At 36.0% G+C, this 20,178-nt stretch overlaps 1 protein-coding gene across 1 annotated transcript; it reads left to right on the forward strand.

Annotated features, from left to right (window-relative positions):
* Nucleotides 1–9,779: 9,779 nt before the first annotated feature.
* LOC115627119 (alanine--glyoxylate aminotransferase 2-like) lies at nucleotides 9,780–18,967 on the forward strand. Its single transcript, XM_030522686.1, has 4 exons — nucleotides 9,780–10,125; nucleotides 11,695–11,813; nucleotides 17,230–17,464; nucleotides 17,542–18,967. The coding sequence occupies exons 1-4, from the start codon at nucleotides 10,034–10,036 to the stop codon at nucleotides 18,593–18,595; spliced, it is 1,500 nt and encodes a 499-aa protein (XP_030378546.1). The 5' UTR covers nucleotides 9,780–10,033; the 3' UTR covers nucleotides 18,596–18,967.
* Nucleotides 18,968–20,178: the final 1,211 nt, after the last annotated feature.

Raw genomic sequence — 20,178 nt, forward strand, 5'->3', positions numbered from 1 at the left:
GCACTTAGTTCATCTTTAAAGCTATAATTATATTTTCTTTTATTTTTTATTATAATTATTCATAATTAACTGTATTTTAATATAATATACCTATATCTATTTTTTTGTAATATTTTAGCTTTATTTAAGAAACAACAGCAAAAGCGTTTTGTTTACACAGCAACAAGAACAGTAATAGGCACAGCAGTAACCACAACAACAACAACAACACCAACAAAAACAACAGCAAAAACAATCTAAATGTGTGTGCATTTGTTAGACTGAGATTTGAGCTAAGAAACATCAACAAAATAATCACACACACACACACACACCCACACAAACATACACTCAACATCAAAGCCGGGGCATACAAGAAAAAATAACTCACTTCGAAATGTGTTCAGTTAAATGGTAGCATAGTCTTAAAACAGATCGTATATATACACAACATATATATGTATATATAAATATATACATACATATGTTCGTCTGTGTAGCTATAAAGTTATATATTATGTGCATAGTTTAAAATTATGAATATGTTTTCTTCATAGGGATAGTTATTTTTTACTAAGCTGTTCACAAAGCTTATTTTTTTTTTAATTTAAATTTTTTTTTCTCCCCGCCTTTTCAAACAAATCTGTAAACTATCTATTGTTTTCAAAATTCATAATATGTTTAAGCGAAATTAAACATAAATTCATAAATATGATAGTGTTAGTAAAGCAATTTTAGGATTTTCAAATTTTTAATAGAAGCAGAATACACACACAACTAAGCTATCTTGATTTCGGTTTCTTTCAAAAGTTGTACTGTACATTCAATGTTCAATGGAGCTCTTCCAATTGCACTTACAATCCAATTCATTTGATTAATTCTATACATATATGCCGAGACATGTTTGTGTGGGCAGAATTTGTCTAATGAATTGAAAAGCATCAGTTCTTGTATTTCTCGAATCTAAATCTTTAAATTCTGAATTGTAACATCTACTTTTTGCCAATATTTGCAAAGCAAATGCTTTTTAAATGTTTGTTCTTTTCGAGCGTTCCAAACATTTGCTGCAAACATTGTGTAAACATAGTTTTTGGCATCTCAAAATCTCTAAAAATTTCTACAACTCTCTTAAATTAAATTTCTATATACTAGCTTCTTTGTGTATTCAGAAATTGTCTTAATTTCTATAATCAAGTTTTTAGCAGTGGTCAGACAGACAAAAAGTTGGCACACTAACTTTTTTTTAATAACTAAGCATACAAATGGCATGAGAAGTGCGTTCCAAGGAGGGTTTTTGTTATAGAAAACTTTCGTTTTGGCTAAAACTCTCCATGCTTTTGATACGAGTTTTTTAAAACCAAATTATTATATATTTGTGTATTTGTGTGCAAAACATTTACCTGTCTGGCCAGAAAGCAGTGTTCGCAGAATCCAAAACTACAATTGGATTAGGCATAGGAAGAGGAAGAATAGAGTTCCATTGACGGAGAATGTAGAGCACACAGTTTGATGCAAAACCGAACAGATTTCTATATAACATATATCCGATATAGGTATTTATTGTTTCATTCATAATTAGTTGGCATTACGTATATCCATTGAATTGTTACTACACCTTGATGCAGCACACCTATTAAGACCACCGATTTCCGGTCTAATAAATCTGTTGCAGTGCAACACACAAACACACACCCCACACCCCCATCCAATACTTTTTGTTGTCCCAAATTGTGGGCGATCGAAGTTGTTGGAACAGAACAGAGTTTATATTTTTGTACATCGGTTTTTACAGTCTACAATCAAATAGAATAAATCGAGTGTTTTTCGTTATAAATTGTTTATTTTTTGATTGAATTTTATTTAATATGCTTTATATACATAATTAATTTTTTTTAAATGAAATTGCTTTGTATTTATACACATTATTTTAAAAAAAGAAAAAACAAAAAAAAAACATTTTTATATACATAACAAAAATGCAGTTTTGAATAAATATAGTTTTTTGGATTTATTTCAAAACGCAACTAAAAAAAAAAACAACAACACAAAACACAAGTTAACATCTTGTTTTATTTTCTTAGACACTAGTACCACCATCGTTTTAATTTCCTATATTCTCGTATATATATTTCCAATATGGCGGCCTTGAGTACACTGAGAGAAAAGGCGACAAAAGTTGTAAGCTTTTAAGAACTAATAATTAAGAGAAATTAGCAATTTTAGTTAAATTTTTTCATTGAACTCGAAGTCATTTTTGGAGAGTTACCAAATTTTTGAAACGTCAGTGAAATTTTGAAAAGTTCAAGATTCAAGTTTGTATAAGCTTTTCAGAAATTTCCAGAAGTTGATAATTCATTTTAATTTTCTTGAATCTCTTCTCGGATTTTCCAAATATTTTCGAATAGATTGATGTTTCAGATTCAAGTTTATTTATTTTTCAATTGTGAAGAATTTTGGAAAAGTTTGAAAAGATTAAGATTTTCAGAATAGAAGAAAATTTGCAAATTTTGTTTAATTTTCTTGAATTCCTTCTCGGCTTTTCACAAATCATTTTCGAGTAGTGAACAAATCTTGAAAGGCCAGCAAAGTATTCAAGTTCTTTAACTTTTAAAAACTGAACTTGAAAGAAGTTCTGAAAAATTGAACAAAGTTTGCACATGCAGCTTAAATTTCTAGAATCTCTTCTCGGCTTTTTACAGAATAGATTCCAATTCTTTTACTTTCCTTAATATACTCTCTATAAGTAGTTGTTCGAATTCTTATTTACATTGCAAATTTATAGTTCCTATGGATGATGTCAGAGGTGCTGAGATCGTTACTGGCATATTTACAGCCTTTTGTTTTTTGGAGGTTTCTGAAGGGCATGTGAAATTTCCCAGCTTTTCCGTATGGGGTTTCCATTTTTGATTATTTCTAAAGTTCGTATACTAAGCTGAAGGATACTTGCTTGCTATGAATTCTTCGCATGCTGAGTGTTGTAAAAAGCCCAAAGTGTTGCAAAAGTGTGACCAGGCTGCATTGTTTTTTAGCAAACTAAATAGAGTTTGAACAGCAAATATGCTTTAAAGTTGCTTGATTATAGAGCGCCGATTCTGCCACTAGCAGGTGTTCCCGAGCTGTTGGTCCCACTAATTGCATCTCAAGTGAAAAACTGCCACTTTCCGTTTAGCGAATTAACTCGAAAACTAGTGTACTATATTCTAGATATGTATGAGAAACTTGTGGCGCAGAGACAACACACAGTCGATGATCTCGGGTTGATGATGGTTTAACAAGAATATAAGATATACTTATAGTATATACATATATATATATATATATATATATATATATATATATATATATATATATATATATATATATATATATTACCGGTGCAACAACACGCACTTCCAACGCATTTAAAGTCGACAGAATTAAATACCTATTGTACATAGAATATAAAAAGTAACAAACAGATTTCATGAGGACGATCGATGCTGTAGCTGGACGCGTTTTGCGTCACTCTTATATATATATATGTATACAAAAATATTGTAACTTCTTGTGTTTTTACATATATACATCTCTCTCGCTCTCTCTTTCTCTCTCTACACACACACACACACACACACACACTTGAAATATAATCTAGAGAATTCTGTAAGCAATCGCGTAAATTGTAAACTTTTATGTAGGAAGTTTTATACAAAGCCGCAAAACGGAAACAAAAACAAAAACGAAAACAAAACCTTTACACAATCTGTAAAAAATCGACAAGTTTTTAAATATTGCAACAACAACTCGAACTATATACATACTAAAATATATATAGATCTAGCTACATATATATACATAAATATATATGCGTATAGTTGACTTTTTTCCATGAAAAATAAAAACAAAACAAAAAAATGAAAATAAATATATAGGCCAGAGTCTAGAATGAACAGAAAAGAAGGAGAAAACGAAGGAACGAAGGAAGGAAGGAAAAAAGCAGGAAACAACGCTCGAGTAATGAGAATAATTGAGATTTAAATATATGTATATGTATAATGAGGAAGCCACATATTTGTAAATTATATACATACTAGTACATACAAATCATACAGAAAGATAAGACGTGCATATATATTTATATGTAGAATTCAGGTTACTTATACATCATATATAGTATATACACATACTTATACATAATACGAATAGTATATATACAATTAATAAATAAAATAGAGTGCAGCGAACGAACAAACAGCCTAATTACAAAATAGATAATCCGAATAGACACTAAAATGCAATGACTTAACAAATTTAACAATACTTACGATAATATGAATAATGTTAACGTAGCCAATAGACTTTAGCCGATTTAGTGCTTACTAACACTAATACGTAGTTACAAACACGCACACACACACACACACACACAGTAATATATATATATACCCTACAAAAAGCCCCAAGAACAGACAGGCAGACATTTAAGACTTCAATATTAAATTTCATAGATTTATAAGATCTCAGTGCACCCCAAAACACGCTTCAAGTTTTCTCAATCCCCCTTCTCCAGCTTTGCTTTAAACCTCACTAATAAATTGATAAAACGAACCTTAAACTCCACATTTAAAGTTTTTTTTTTTTAAGAAGAGAAGAACCCACAACTTTGCTGGCTATCTACCTGGTAGCTAGCAGCTTGAATCAATTCCACATTTTTCCGCAAAAGTATTAATTACTCTGCGAATAGGTAATCAGTTGGTTTTGGTTGCACTTGGCAATCAAAAGGTGGTTACTAGTAGTTAGCTACAAGCCACTCACTCGTACTATGGGGTATTCAGCTCCTTTCACATTGCTGTACAGAATTTGCCAATTGAAAGCAACTAGAGGGTTAACCAGTGTTAGCTTTCGGTTTAGTTAGCTTTAAAAATAGCTAAAATGCATTTTAGTTACACACAAAATTTTTTTAAATTGATTTATATACTTAATAACATTTTAATACCCTGTACCCAAAGCGTTAACGGTACTGGCAAAGCCTATTTTATACATAAATATAAGATTAGAATCAATATAGACATTTATGTACTAATGTACGTCTGTCTGTCCGTATGAACCCCGATAATTTTAGAACTACCGCAGTTAGGGCCCCCATACATGGAATGTAGACTTGTCTTATACATTTACGCAGAGCAATTTTATTAAAAACCATATGACTGCACGGTGGATAACTTTTTATTTATGAAAACATCTTTAGAAAATTTGCCATTTAATTGTTTTTTGTGCTGCTTCATAATATTCAACATCGGTGCACTATATCTTAGAAACGATCGCTTGGGAAATAAATCTTAGAATTGCAAATGTTTCTATTTATTTCGATATTGCAACAAAATTTTGTATTCAGTAGTTTTTTATAGTTCCCCACAGTAATCGAAAAAAATTGCTTGTAGTTAAAAGGCTGTAGCTGTAAAAAGAGTGGGTTTGGGGGTACAGGGTATTCAAGAGTCGGGCTGGCACGACTTCAATGATTCAACTCGTTTAAGAATAGATTCTATTTTATTTCCTTAATATCCAAATGGTTGAAACTAAAAGAAAACTATGGAAATAATTTTCAATTCTGATCTTTTTGAAAGAGTTGAATTATTCAATCAATAGTATCCAATCCTCACAATAACAAGCACACCCATATTTGCGAAATTGTTTGATAGTCTTGTTTTTAGAATTGTAGAAATCGTGAAAATTTGCATATACCACTATAAATACATACACATATAAATATATAGATATACAAGAAACTGTATGTGTGTGTGTGTGTGTGGGGGGGGGGGATGATGGCGGGCTGGGAGGGAGCTCTGATCCCGAGACGGCCATCAGCCCAACTTGCATGCCTATATTTATGAAATAGATAAGTCGAAATAAAGCATTACCTCATACTTTAAATACTGATGATGAGAATGGCAGTCCAGACTATCTCATTTGTGCTGCACAACTGGGCGGAGAGACAGACAGACAGACAAGCAGACAAACAGAAACCTAAAAGAAACCTAAACTATACTTGATTTTAAAACCGATTGTCTGTTGTCTAACCTCGGTCATATATCGAGGTTTTATGTCTTTGGCCGATGCGAAAGCCATAATTGTGGATCGGATAATTCAAACTATACTCATATACATACATACATACATTTGTACATAAGTACATGAATTTTAAAGTCCGCTTGATTGTCACATATTTTCCACTCTATTCCATATCTAGCGATGATCGTTAAGGACATATGTACTATATACAAGTAGTAAGGAACTCCGAAATGAAGACAAATCTATATACAAACTAATTTGATTTCACTTGTTCTTAGACTTAACTCAAATAGGTACTACTTATTTCCGTTACTCATCGCTATTGTACATTTTTGCACTGTAAAAAATTGAAAGCAGCTTGATAATGAATTCAAAACAAAAACAAAAGCAACAACCGCATGTTTTCTATATACATACATATATAGAGCTAAAGAAAGGAACTGTAGTTAATGCCTAGATTTCAACAGCAGGATAACAAATCGAAATAAAATAAAATTTTTGTAAAAAGTAAAAAAAACCATTCAAATAAAATGAAAAAAGCTTAGGATTTTAAATTTTAAACGTACATGAAAATAATAAAAAAAAATACATATATATACAACACACACACACACACACATAACAAACAATATATATACAATGAAGCGACGTTATTTATACATATACATACATATATATACACATATATATATATACGCCTACAGAAACATGCAAGAAAAAATCTATTATATACAATATATATATACATACATATAAATATATATACAATACTTATTTACATTGCATATTTTAGCGTTTTATTCGAAAATGAAATTAATGAAAACTAAATTTAAAAATAATATTAAAAAAAACAACAACAAAATATGCGAAGTGTTCTATTTAAGTGAAAATATTTATACAAGTCATGAAGGCAACGGTAAATGGCAGCCATGTTGAAAGCTTAAACAAACAATAACTAAACAAAAAAAAGATAAAATAATAAAAAAAAAACCCAACAAGAACATTTTTTTACAACGCTGTAAATGTCAAGCAAGCTCTACTGTAGACAACAAATGAAAACAAAAACTAATTGTAATATTTATAATATAATTAAAGTTTTATAATTAAATTCGGCTCTTGTTTTTTGCGCGCCTCCTAACACTTACTCTCCCTCTCTATCTCTCTCTCTCTCTGTATCACGCTCTCTATCTCTCTCACGCTCCCCACAACTGCCACCGCACACTCTCAAGCACAGCACTTGAATTCAAAAAAACCGCACTGCTTTAAGAAGTTTCTTTATAACACACACACACACACACACACTGCAGACACACACACACACACACACACACACACAGAGCCACAATCTCACACACATACAGCGACGCTGAAGTGCTTTAAAAATACATACATATATGTACATATGTATGTATGCATGTGACAAGTTCTTTTGGATACATACATACATATATTGAGAACTTTAAGTAAATTGTAACATTTTTGTAAAACAAACAACAACAAAAACAAAAGAAACAAACAAAACTCTGCCAAACAACAACAACAAGAAGAACAACAACAAAAAATCTAAAGCCCCCAAAAAAAGAAGAGAAGAACTTTGAATTAAATAGCAACAAATTGTAAACATTTAAATCAATTTAACAAACAAATAAAATAGAGCGAAACCGAAAAACAAATGATAAAACCAAATCTAATATATTTAATTAAATATACATAATAGAGAACTAACAAACAAATTGAGAAAAATAACGCAAATGCTTATTTTATATATTCAAACATACAACAATAAACGAAATGACCATTGAAAGATTTATCCATACAGCATATAAAATTCGAAATCGAGAATCTACACATAATGTATATGTACGAGTATATATATACATACATATATGTATATTATTTTTTAAACTGTGCAGGAAGCATAAATGACAATTTTTCAAATTTTAATGATTTTCAAAGGAAGAAAGAAAAGGCAGCAGACACAGAAAAGCTAACAAAAAACGCGCATAATTATTAATTAATTTAATATGCAATATACTATATATACATTATAAATATAGTATATACATATATCTACTATATTATTAAATCCCAAAAAAAAAACAACCAAAAAATGCGAAATTAAATATATACAGTAAAGAGAAAACAAAAGAAATAAATTTTAAAACAATGAAACAAAAAACAAAAGAAAACACTCAAATAAAACAAAAAACAACAAACAAGCAAAAAAAAACATAAACAATATTGCAGTTAATTTTTCATTTGTTTTGGGAATTATCGCGTGGGCGTGACTTGCGTGACACATTGGCTGTGGCTCACGTGCTCATTACACAGCAGCTGTTGGTTGTCGATGGCTGCTGCTCTTATCATGGCGTTGGCAACATGTTGAGAAACTGATGTCGGCGCGTGCGTTCTCAGATGTTGCTATTGCTGCTAATGTTACTGTTACTGTTATAGGCGTGTGTCAATTGATGCCAAGGCCGTTGTGTGTACTGCAGCAACAGTTAGATTGTCTAAATGTGTATGTATGTGTATGACGACAAATGTTGCCAAAGCTGCCAAAGCAACAACAGTTCGCAACAAGAACTGAAATATGAATCATGATTATTAAGCCGCTACTCTAATAACACTCCAAGAACAACTCCATATTTTATTTAATTTAAGCAACTATTATTTTCGCAAATTATTCTAAATGTACAGGGCTGTTCCTGTTTTGTAATTACGATTTTTCTATTTTGGCTTTCGCTTTAAAGATTACATTTCGATCATTTTTAGCCACAGTCTTTAAATATATAGAAAAATAAATGGTTTGAATTCGAATTGAGAACTCAGCTCGATTTCACTTTATTTTAATTTCATTTATTCACACAAATTGGCATCATAAATTGGTGTGTAACTATAATTAGTTAAATACAAAGAGTTATAAAACCTTATCAGCTTAAATATATATCTAGAGTGTGTTTTTACAGTTTATGAGTGAACGGACAGTTTCTAATATGTACAAAAAGCGGGGGAAAAATGTAATCAAAAACCTATGTACGATTAGTCAGCTCGATTTGAATTCGAATCAAGCTTTGTTTTCGTTCTTTATCAATCAAATTAGTCGCCAGATCTGGTGTAAAAATTGTGGTTTATATATAAAAGCTGAAAGTGTAAAAATTGTGGTTTATACATACATATATAAAAGCTAAAAGAATTACCATGATGTGAAAATTTTGATCAATTTTCTTTCGCCACTTTTTTTCTCCTAATTAAGATTATACATTTCTAATCATGTATGCGTGTATGTAATTCTATCTATTGAAAAAATGTTGTGCATGATTTTTGACTCGGACATTTGTATGTACATATGTACATATGTATAATTAATATTTTGGGTTCTTTTAACCAATACTGAGCGGCGATTTATAGCGCATCACTAGATGTGCCCAAAAGCGCGTTGCGCCAAAGTTGCTGCCGTCGCCGTCGCCGCTACTGCCTGACACTGCTAGGCTATACTCGTAGCTAGCTGTTATCACACTAACACATTAATAACAGTGACTGTAATTGTAACAGTACCACTAACAGTAACAGAGACGGACTGAACGCTGCTGCAGCAGCAGTAGCAGTAACAGCAACAGCAACAACAACATAAGACACTGTAGGCAACCAGCTGTGGCTATTCGCTGCTATCGTCGCTGCCCGCTGCCACCGCCACCTCGGCCACTGTTATAAAAATGCTCAACTCTCCCACAGAATTAGTCATTCGGCAACAATTTCTAAGCACCTAAAGACGTCGACGTCAGTCAGTCAGGCCAGGCAATACAGGAGGAGCATTGCCAAAAAGTCGAAGCCAACAAATCAGTTGACTTGCAGCAGCAGTCCTTGCCGGCGACACGTGCTCGCACACACAACAACAACAAAAGTACCTTTGTTTTTTGTTTGCATCTAAAAGTGCGCGCCGCTAAAAATCGTTCCAAACAAGTGTTTCAAAAAAAAAAAAAAAAAAAAAATTGTAAATTTTCACAAAATGCCTTTCACATGCGAACAACAAATGCAAGCTGTGGGCAGCGAGCAGCTCTGCAAATCGGAGACCATTAAGCTGCGCAACAAGCACATCGGGTTAGTATTAAATATAAACACACACTCACACACACACACTCACACACACACACACACACACACACACACACACACACACACTCACTCACTCACACTAACATACACTGGCATGCACATAAAATTTTTAGTTGTGTAAGTCCTAAGGTTTTAAGTTCGAGATGCAAAGAAGGAAACAGTTTTTGTTCTAGCGCTTTTACAAATTTCGCTGTCAAGGTCAAGCAGCCACCGCCAACGCCAAAATCACGGCCATGGCCAAAACAACAACAACAACAGCAGCCGCCACAAAATACTGCATTCATTTTTCGCTCGCTCTCATCGGTCGCTAAAAAATTTCCCTCAATTCTGTTGGCTGGGTATGCAAATGTTTGAAAATGCCTTTTGTTTACCCATGCCCAAAAATTTTGGGTTTATCGATTTTGTTCTGAAAAGGATAAAACTTCAATTAGGCGTCTGTCGTTCCCCAAAAAACATAAATAAAAAGCAACTGAGGGCCTTCAGAAAAAACTGCAGCTCAGCCTTCTTCGATTGTGACTGACATGAAATACTACTCTATATATACCACTATATGTCCGACTTTTAAATTTTCTCAGCGCACCAAAATATAGCTTTTTATACCTTCTTAAGGTTTCTCTCTTAAATACTTGTGAAGATAATTTTCTTTAACTTAAAACTGCAGAACTCGTCCAACTATTCTTAAAATGGCAATTTTTTAAATTGTTGTTATAAAGATTCGTTGCTAATCCCTAAATTTCAGACTTAAGTAACAAACTTATGAAATGTAAGTCAAGCAAGTGTTCGAAATCAATAAGTTTTTAAAAAAGAGAGTTTTCTAAAACTGAAAAAGCAATGCAGAAGGTATTATATATATGTCGATTGCAAAAATATACGTACATATACTTACTATATAAAAATGAAAACATTTGAACTGAAACTGAAAATATAATTTGAAAAGTATTGAAAATTCTAAATGGAAACACGTACCATTCAAATATATAATCTATTAAGTTTGAAATCGACTTTAAGAAATAGGTAACCCGAAGGTTCGGGAATACAAAAAAATAGGATTTTGCGCAATACCGAAGCCGACAACTTTGTATCGATTGGCAAATAATATTTGTAGAGCTGTAGACTAGAAATATATGGCATGTACCTAAGTCGTAAATGTAGCTGCTTAGATGCGTAGATCAGGTCTAGATCGGTCTAGTTGTAATCGCAACGTGCTGTTTGCCAGAGCTATGACGACGGCTGGCTACATTGTTGGGCCACAAGTCTCTGTCTTCGTCAACTCAATAACTGCGCAAATTTGTGGCTGCAAGTTGAATTGCATTGAATATGATTTGTTATCGGGCGATAACGAAATTGCGCCCTTGTCTGTTTAAATAGCTAAGTCTAAGCCGCCACAAACATGCCTATCTATTTAACTAGTTTTCCCATTTTCATTACATTGTCCATGCCAACAACAATTATAGCAACATCCATAAAAATATAACAATATTCATTTCTCTTCTCTTCTCTGTACTGCACACTGCACCTTCCAACACTGGCACAAAACATCCGCAAAACCCCCAGGCAAGCCTGTCAACTCTTCTATCGCTCTGATCCATTGAAAATTGTCCGCGGACAAGGTCAATACATGTTCGATGAAGAGGGCACTCGCTATTTGGACTGCATTAATAATGTGGCGCATGGTAAGTGCTTTCAAAACACATCTACTATCTATTTACATATAACTAACCAGCTTATTAAGTTTTGAAATCAAAAAGAAAACTCCTTGTTTAGATTTCCACCAATTCTAATACAGCACAGAGTATGCATTTTCTGTTCTAGGTTTCTGTCAATTTCTAAAGCAGTACGTAGTTTAACAATTCTTTTCTACGCTTCCCCAATTTCCAGAGCAGTACAAAGCATAATAAATAGTTGGAAAAAGTTAATAATTCTATAGTTATGAAATGTCACGCCTTCTTTGAATTCTTCTCATTCTCTTAAAAATTGCTCTTTCTTTGAATCTGAAGCTTGAAATCCGCATTCATCTTGATTAATATTTTTTGTAAGTTAATCTTCATTATTTCTTTTTTGTAAGTTAGGAAATGCCCAACTCGTCTCCTCTCATCCTAACCAGAAGTATGCACTTTTTCACAGTTCCTAATTTCTTACTTTTATGTGAAATGCTTTCACTCACATTTTGAAGTTCAAGTTGACACGAGTATTGCGGAATAGCATCCGCCAAAGACAGCGTCATTACTAGGCTCATTCACATTAATGGGATCATTTGTTTTGCCTATTTTGGGACACCGAGACAACACCATGATCATTCAAATTTGTTATAGAGCAGCGCCCCATACCCATTTGGCATCATCAGGCCCCGATTGCGTTTCTTAATTCGCTGCTTGTTGCTTGGCTGGCTGGCTGGCTGGCTGGCTGGCTTAGTCAGCTTATCGTATTATTATTATTATTGGGTCTGGACCGGGGCCGGCCGACGACGTTGTTGCTGGCGTTTAGATGTTGTCCGTTAATTTCGGGCCCCGACTGAATGGGAAACTTATCGTTATGAGGTCTATGTACGTGTGTTCCTTAGTGTGTGTGTGTGTGTGTGTGTGTGTGTGCTCATCAACGTCAGGCCCTGTCGTGTGCTTGCTATAATAAACTTTTATTATATTTGATTCGCATTTAAACAAAAGTATTTGTTATTTATATATTTATATGAGACTAGTGATTACAGATTGTGTGTGTGCGCTGTTCGCTGTTCGCGGGGGTCAGATTCTGATTCGACACATGCACGAAAATAAAAACAAATGATGCTTATAAATAAAAATAAATTATAACGATGACTGACAGACGCGCAAATTTGCCAATTGCGACAAAATTGTAACACACTGTGGCATCACTTTTCCCTTGGCGGAATTTTCCACTGCATTTGCAAGCACACCCACACACACACACACACACACACACACACACACACATGCATACATAAGTACATGCATGCAGAGAAACATGTGTATGCTGGCTGCTCTCACGTGCTGTCGTCGCACTGTTAGCGTGCGTTATGTAAACACAAATTGCAGCGGCTGTTAACTATCAGCTGTGCATTTAGCATTCTGTATGGGAACGGGGAACGGGAACACAGGGACTGAAGACAACAGTGAAAAGCAACAGAGAGGGTCGGTCAACAGCTGTTAACGACTGAGCGCCTGATGCGCAGCTTCACTTGAATGGAAAAATTTTCAGGCACTAGGGGGCCTACGCACATCCGCAAACACACACACACACATACATACATATGTATGCAATTACAATGGCAATTTTTTCAGCATGTGAAAATAATGTTGTCAAGCTGCTAGCCCGATAAGACAAGCAACGCACGAATACACACACACACACAAACACAAATACGCACACATTTTGTTAAGCTGTGGACTGCAATACTTGTAGATTAGTGTTTCGTAGAAGACTTCAAAAAAGGGGTACAGTTTGTGGATTTTATTACAAAACTAAAGCTGACCCCTGAATGGGTTAAAGAGTTTCCAAAATGTGCTTCAACTACAAAATTGAAGGAGAAGTTCATATTAGTTGTGTCCATAGAAGGAGAGAAATTAGTTGATTTTAAGTAAAACAGCTTAAATAAAGAAACATCTAAGGCTATGCTTTCTTGCAAAATTTTATTTAAAAACGAATAAACTAATTGGCTTTCGAAAATAATTGTCATGGTTAAGTAGACTGAAGAATGTTTGATCTTAATTCTGGAAATTCTTAGACTACAAAGCCATCAGTTGAGTTTGGTCTTGAAAATGTAGTAAAGAAACATCTTAAGCATAGCTCCTTTCTTGCAATATTTTATTTAAAAACGAATAAACTTATTGGCTAAAAATAATAAAACAAGGCACTGTGGACTTTAAAATGACTTTCCTTTCTTTGCTTAAACTTAAGAATGTTTTACCTCAATTGTGGGAATTCTTAAAGCTTTCACCATAAGTGTATGGTCCTCAAAATTGTTCGACTGTCTCAGCCCTAGTTTCTGGAAAACTATAAGAGCTACTACGAGTATGTATAGCTGGCAGAATAATTTAATTACATTTTTATTTGAGCAATTTGCAAATTCGATTGCCTCCACCTTGGAGGAGGCACCTAATCGTCAATCACTTGATCGCCTGACTCACTGATGCCTTGTCTATTGTGATATGAACTGAACCGAGTTTATGTAACTTGTTTACATTTCCTACCTTTTAAATGCTATCACAAATCCATGACAAAGTGTGAAATCATTTTCAAGACATCGCCCACCAACCAAACAACCAACCATCTACCAGCTTACCAACCGATCGACGACCGTTCAACCAATAAACAAATAAACAAATTGAAAAACGTGATAAGACCTGCTGTGCACGTGTTGAACGGCCCGTCTGTTGTCCCTCAAATAAATATACCTACAAATGTATGTAGTAGTATTTACTTTTATTTGCTTTCCCGCACGAGTGTGTGCGCCACTTATGTCTATCACACGAGAACTTGTTGTTGTTTACAACGATCTCACAAAAGTTAACACTCACATCCAACTCCCCTCCCCCCTCCTCCACTCTATACACATTTCTAATACACGGGTTTGTCCGCACACTTTTGTTATGTGATCTCGTGCTAGTTTCTCGATTGCGGGGCCCACTCTACAAATACTATATATATACATATAGTGTCTTATGCTCGGACTACTAGTGTTATCAGCACGCACATGCAGTGCCAGAGAAACATGTGAACGTCTCGTGCCGAGTGGAAATGTACTTGAGATAAGTGCGGAGAACTAAAAACAGGCGTCTAATAAACAGACACACACACACACTGCGATTGATTGACTGACTGACTGGCTTTAAAACTAATGCAAGTCCATAGTGCGACCCGTACGTCCAGTTGTCCGTCTGCTTGTGCCCATAGTCTAGTTTCAATATTTGTTAGCGTTAAACAAGTCGAGCAATCAGCTGGCTGGCTGGCTGGCTGGCTGGGTCGTTGCTAATGGAAAATTCTGTGCAGATAAATTGAAAATAAAAAAATATTCTATATATACTTGTAGTATATACTGGCACTCCGATGTACTCTGTCTGTACGTCTCGAACGTTGCCGTTGGACGCCATGAAAAGGCGGTCAAACGTACACATACTTGTAGGCGTTGTTGCGAAAAGTGTCAATCAACAAGACCGCACCTGGGCGACACTCGACTACAAAGTCTATCAATTGCCTCCAATAACCCTCGACTGTATTTTTTAAAAATTCTCTAAGCTCTCAAATGTCGTTCAAATTGTTCTTTGGGGTCTACCCATGCCCCAGTTACTAAAGGTATTGCATATGAAATATGTTAAATATGTAAACCCATTCTGAGAATGGGGATCTGAAAATCCAAGTCCCAAGAGATTGCTCTTTTCATTAATTCTATATATAATTAAAGAATTCTCCCAAGTTAATGCGTTCATCAACTTTGTTGAGTGGGGGTTTCTTTGCTCAATCGCTTGGGGCCTAAAAATAAACGTACGATTCACGTGATCACAAAAATATGGCGAGTGATTAGCACTAATGCCAACACCAATATCAACACCAACGCCTTCGCCTACGTCTTATCAAACGTTTGCGCATCGCCGGACCTGTTGATGTGCTTAAGTATTAGCTGGCACTCACTGTTTGTTGTTGAATTGCTCAAATGGGTGACAGGAGAAGTGCGAGAGAATAGCACAAAGCGCAAGCAATCTGATGACGGACAGGCCCGGGTCCACTCGACTCAGGCCCCGGCACCAGTTACGGGCGTGACCAGAGAGGTAGCATAACAGAGAGCTGACGATAAGAGGGCTGCATCGCCTCGTATCGCCTGCTTCTAGTTTTTGGGGGTCAATACTCAGTGGGACGTCTGGCATTGATGAGCACCCATGTGCGAATATTTCATTTCACTGACGTAGTGATGAAGACTTTGCGCGACTGCCGGATGACGTGTAAATTGCCGAATGGGGGTAGTAAGAAACGCCCGATGGCCAAACAGGTACTTAGCCGAGTGGCTCTATTTTAAGACATGACAGAGGTCAACGAGTACTTTTTATTATCATTGGGACAACATTGAGTGATAGGGGAGGGACAGGGCTCTGTGACGCAAACCTTTATTATAGATTTTATAGAAGTTCGTATACCTTTGTTAAAATACGAGTAAATAGACGAAGATTAGTAAGACGATTCAGACTAGACCTTGTTGTCTGGGTTCCCTAAATAGTACAGTCTCTTCCTCTTGAGGGGGGAAACTTTATTATCATTGGGGCACTATTGTGTCAAAGAGAAAAGACTGGGTGTGGGTAATACTCGGTGATTATTACCTTTATTGTAGATTTTATAGAAGTTCGTATACCTTTGTAAAAATACGAGTAAATAGATGCAAATAAGACCTTGTCTGGTTCCCCTACATAGTACAGTATCTTTCTCTTGAGGGGGGAAACTGTATTATCATTGGCACAACATGATGGCAACACTCTGTGACGCAAACCTTTACTGTAGATTTTATAGAAGTTCGTATACCTTTGTAAAAATACGAGTAAATAGATGCAAATTAGATCTTGTCTGGTTCCCCTACATAGTACAGTATCTTTCTCTTGAGGGGGGAAACTGTATTATCATTGGCACAACATGATGGCAACACTCTGTGACGCAAACCTTTACTGTAGATTTTATAGAAGTTCGTATACCTTTGTAAAAATACGAGTAAATAGACGAAGATTAGTGAGCCGATTCAGGCTAGACCTTGTTGTCTGGTTCCCCTAAATAGTACAGTCTCTTCCTCTTGAGGGGGGAAACTTTATTATTGAGTTAAAGAGGAAAGACTGGGTGTGGATAATACTCAGTGATGCAAACCTTTATTATGGATTTTATAAAAGTTCGTATACCTTTGTAAAAATACGAGTAAATAGATGCAGATTAGACCTTATCTGGTTACCCTGCATAGTATAGTCTCTTCCTCTTGAGTTGGTTGGTTTGATAAAAGATTCGTGAATAGAAGAGAGTAGCACAAACAACAATTATAATTTAGTAAACAAATTATTTGTGTCTTAATCCTAATTTGTGCTCTTTCTGCTCTTCTTCTTGCAGTTGGTCACTGCCATCCGGAGGTGGTGCGTGCTGGTGCTCTTCAAATGGCCACCATCTCGACCAATAATCGTTTCCTGCACGATGAGCTGGTGCAGTGTGCCCAGACGTTGACTGCCAAGATGCCCGCCTCCTTGTCCGTGTGTTTCTTTGTGAACTCCGGCTCGGAAGCGAATGACTTGGCTTTGCGTTTGGCACGCAACTACACGAAGCGGCGTGATGTCATCACCCTAGACCAGTGAGTATTTCAGATCAGGTATATAGCGGGTCGACAAATATAACATTTTCTTTGCTTTTTGTGTTTTATTTTTGCAGCGCTTACCACGGCCATTTGCAGTCCGTGATGGAGATTTCGCCGTACAAGTTCAATCAGCCTGGTGGCGAGCCGAAGCCCGATTATGTTCATGTCGCCCCCTCGCCGGACTCGTACGCCGGCCAATTTACGGACAAGCTCTATCCGGGCGCCGATCTGGGTGCTTTGTACGCCCAACCCATTGCAGAGATTTGCGAACGCCAGCAGGCCAAGGGCCAGGACGTGGCTGCCTTCATTGCTGAGAGTCTGCAAAGCTGTGGTGGTCAGATTTTGCCGCCACCCGGTTACTTCAAGGCCGCCTACGATGCGGTACGAGCCGCTGGCGGTGTCTGCATTGCCGATGAGGTGCAGGTGGGATTCGGCCGCGTGGGCACCCACTATTGGGCCTTCGAGACGCAAGATGTGGTGCCCGACATCGTGTGCGTGGCCAAGCCCATGGGCAATGGTCATCCGGTGGGCGCAGTCGTAACAACCCCGGAGATCGCGCAAGCCTTCCACGCCACTGGCGTCGCCTATTTCAATACGTATGGCGGCAATCCGGTTTCGTGCGCCATTGCCAATGCCGTGATGCGGGTCATCGAAGAGGAGGGTCTGCAGGAGAACGCCCGCAGACTTGGGGACTACCTGCTGAGGCAGTGCAACGAGCTGAAGTACGAGTTCGACTGCATTGGCGATGTGCGCGGCGCTGGACTGTTTGTGGGCATCGAGCTGGTTAGTGATCGGGAGGCCCGCACTCCCGACACCAACGGCGCCCATTGGGTGGTCAACCGGATGAAGCAGCTCCATCATGTGCTCGTCTCCTCAGACGGCCCCAACGACAATGTTATCAAGCTAAAGCCGCCCATGTGCTTCAATGAGGCGAATGCCGATGAGTTTCTGCTCGCCTTCCGGGAGTGTCTGGCCTGCCTCTGCAGGGATAGGGAGGTGGAGGCGGCCAGCGTTGCTGTGGCGCCTGTGATGGGCATGACGAATGGAGTAATCGCTACGGCCGCCGAGACGTTGGCGAACAAGACCAAAATGTTTGAGCGGCAGGATCGTCTCATAAAGTCCGTGTGAAGTGGAAAACAATTTTGTTTCTTTTTTTTTATTTATTGATATGCGTGTTTAGGTTATCTCTCTTTTTTTTTAAATATCTATATATCTATATATGTATAGTTGTAGTTCTCCCGATCGTGTTAGTTTCTAGCGTTAGCAACAAAGTGTTTTTTTCTTTGGCATTCAAGTTGTAGTTCTACATAGTGTATTTAAATTTTAACATCTCGAATTTGTAAGTGCTGGAGCTTTACGAGAATTTCTTTTAGTTTAATTCGATATATACATAAAACTATCAAAACAGCTAACTAGTATACATACATATATACTATATACAAAAATATATATATTTACATATATACATACGTACAAAGGTGAAATAACACAAGATGTAAACCTATTGATTTTTCATTCCAATTATTGTATGGTTAATGGCTTAATTGGTTAAAAGGCTAAACAGATTTTCATTTTTTAGCCTTAAATGATGATATTCCCGTACTGAGGTTAACAGCTAAACTAATTGAACTAAATGATTAAAAAGTTAAACATTAACTAAAAAGCAAGAGGGACTGTTACAGCCGAGTTAGTCTGAAAGCAAAATACTCTAAAATATCTCCACTGTGTTACATATATGCGTTATTATCAGCGAGCAAAAAAAAAAAGAAGTGTATCCGGTGCTGCAGCAAAACTAAATAAACTCGTGTTGCCTAGGGACTCGGAGAGCCTATATACCAAGTTTAATCAATGTGGGCTCAGTCGTTTCCAAAATCCAAGCGTTCATCCAGACGGACGGACAGTTCTAGAAAAAAAATGCACATGCAGAGAATGTTAACAAAGATTGAATTTTATTTATACCCGAAATTCGAAATATATAGATCTGTATATAAATAAAATGTAATGAGAGGGCATCTTTAGAAGTTAAAAATTGTTAAAGTTATATAGTTTTATAGAGACGACAAATTGCTTTGGACGATGTTTCCCAAGCTTTGTTGATTATTGCGAATTGGTGTGTGTCTTGGCTAACCGATTAAGGCTTCCAAAGAAGCATTTAAGCCACGCGCCCAACTTCTTATTCATGAAATAGGGACTTTCTTTCCACAGTACCAATTGGTAGTCTTCAACTTAATAATATAGGCTTTGTAATATTCTGAAGAGAAAAGTAACTTGACTTTCAAGAAAATAGATAAACCAAAAAATTTAATTCATCTTAGTATAAGAATGGTTGGAAAATTCTATATATGTAGTTAGTTTTTAAATCGCTTGATAACCATGCGACAAATAATATGTTGGCTTAGTTGGCGACGCAATATCTTAATTCATAGAATAATTTATTAATAATTAGTATTTAGCATATAAGGAAGCAAGAGTCGACTTTTTTTTTTGTCAACATTCTAAACAATATTTTGAAAATAGGAAGCATATACATATGTAATTAAGAAACCTCTTCAAATTACTCTAATTAGATAGTACTACATAAATACATATGTGCATCCATACTTAGCAGTAAGGTTCAGTTCATCAGTTCGTGGTGAATTTTAAAGGTAAGCTACTTGAAATGGTGTGTGCATTGGCTTATTGAACACTCTCTGCCAAAAATATACTCGCTA

This window comes from Scaptodrosophila lebanonensis, unplaced genomic scaffold (assembly GCF_003285725.1).
Source record: "Scaptodrosophila lebanonensis strain 11010-0011.00,11010-0021.00 unplaced genomic scaffold, SlebRS2 tig00000092-arrow-pilon, whole genome shotgun sequence".
NCBI classification, from domain to species: Eukaryota; Metazoa; Arthropoda; class Insecta; order Diptera; family Drosophilidae; genus Scaptodrosophila; species Scaptodrosophila lebanonensis.

Coding starts and splice junctions, on each gene's coding strand:
- LOC115627119 (XM_030522686.1), top strand. CDS start 10,034: ATGCCTTTCACATGCGAACAACAAATGCAAGCTGTGGGCAGCGAGCAG. Junction 11,814..17,229: donor CATTAATAATGTGGCGCATG/GTAAGTGCTTTC, acceptor TTCTTCTTGCAG/TTGGTCACTGCCATCCGGAG. Junction 17,465..17,541: donor GATGTCATCACCCTAGACCA/GTGAGTATTTCA, acceptor TTATTTTTGCAG/CGCTTACCACGGCCATTTGC.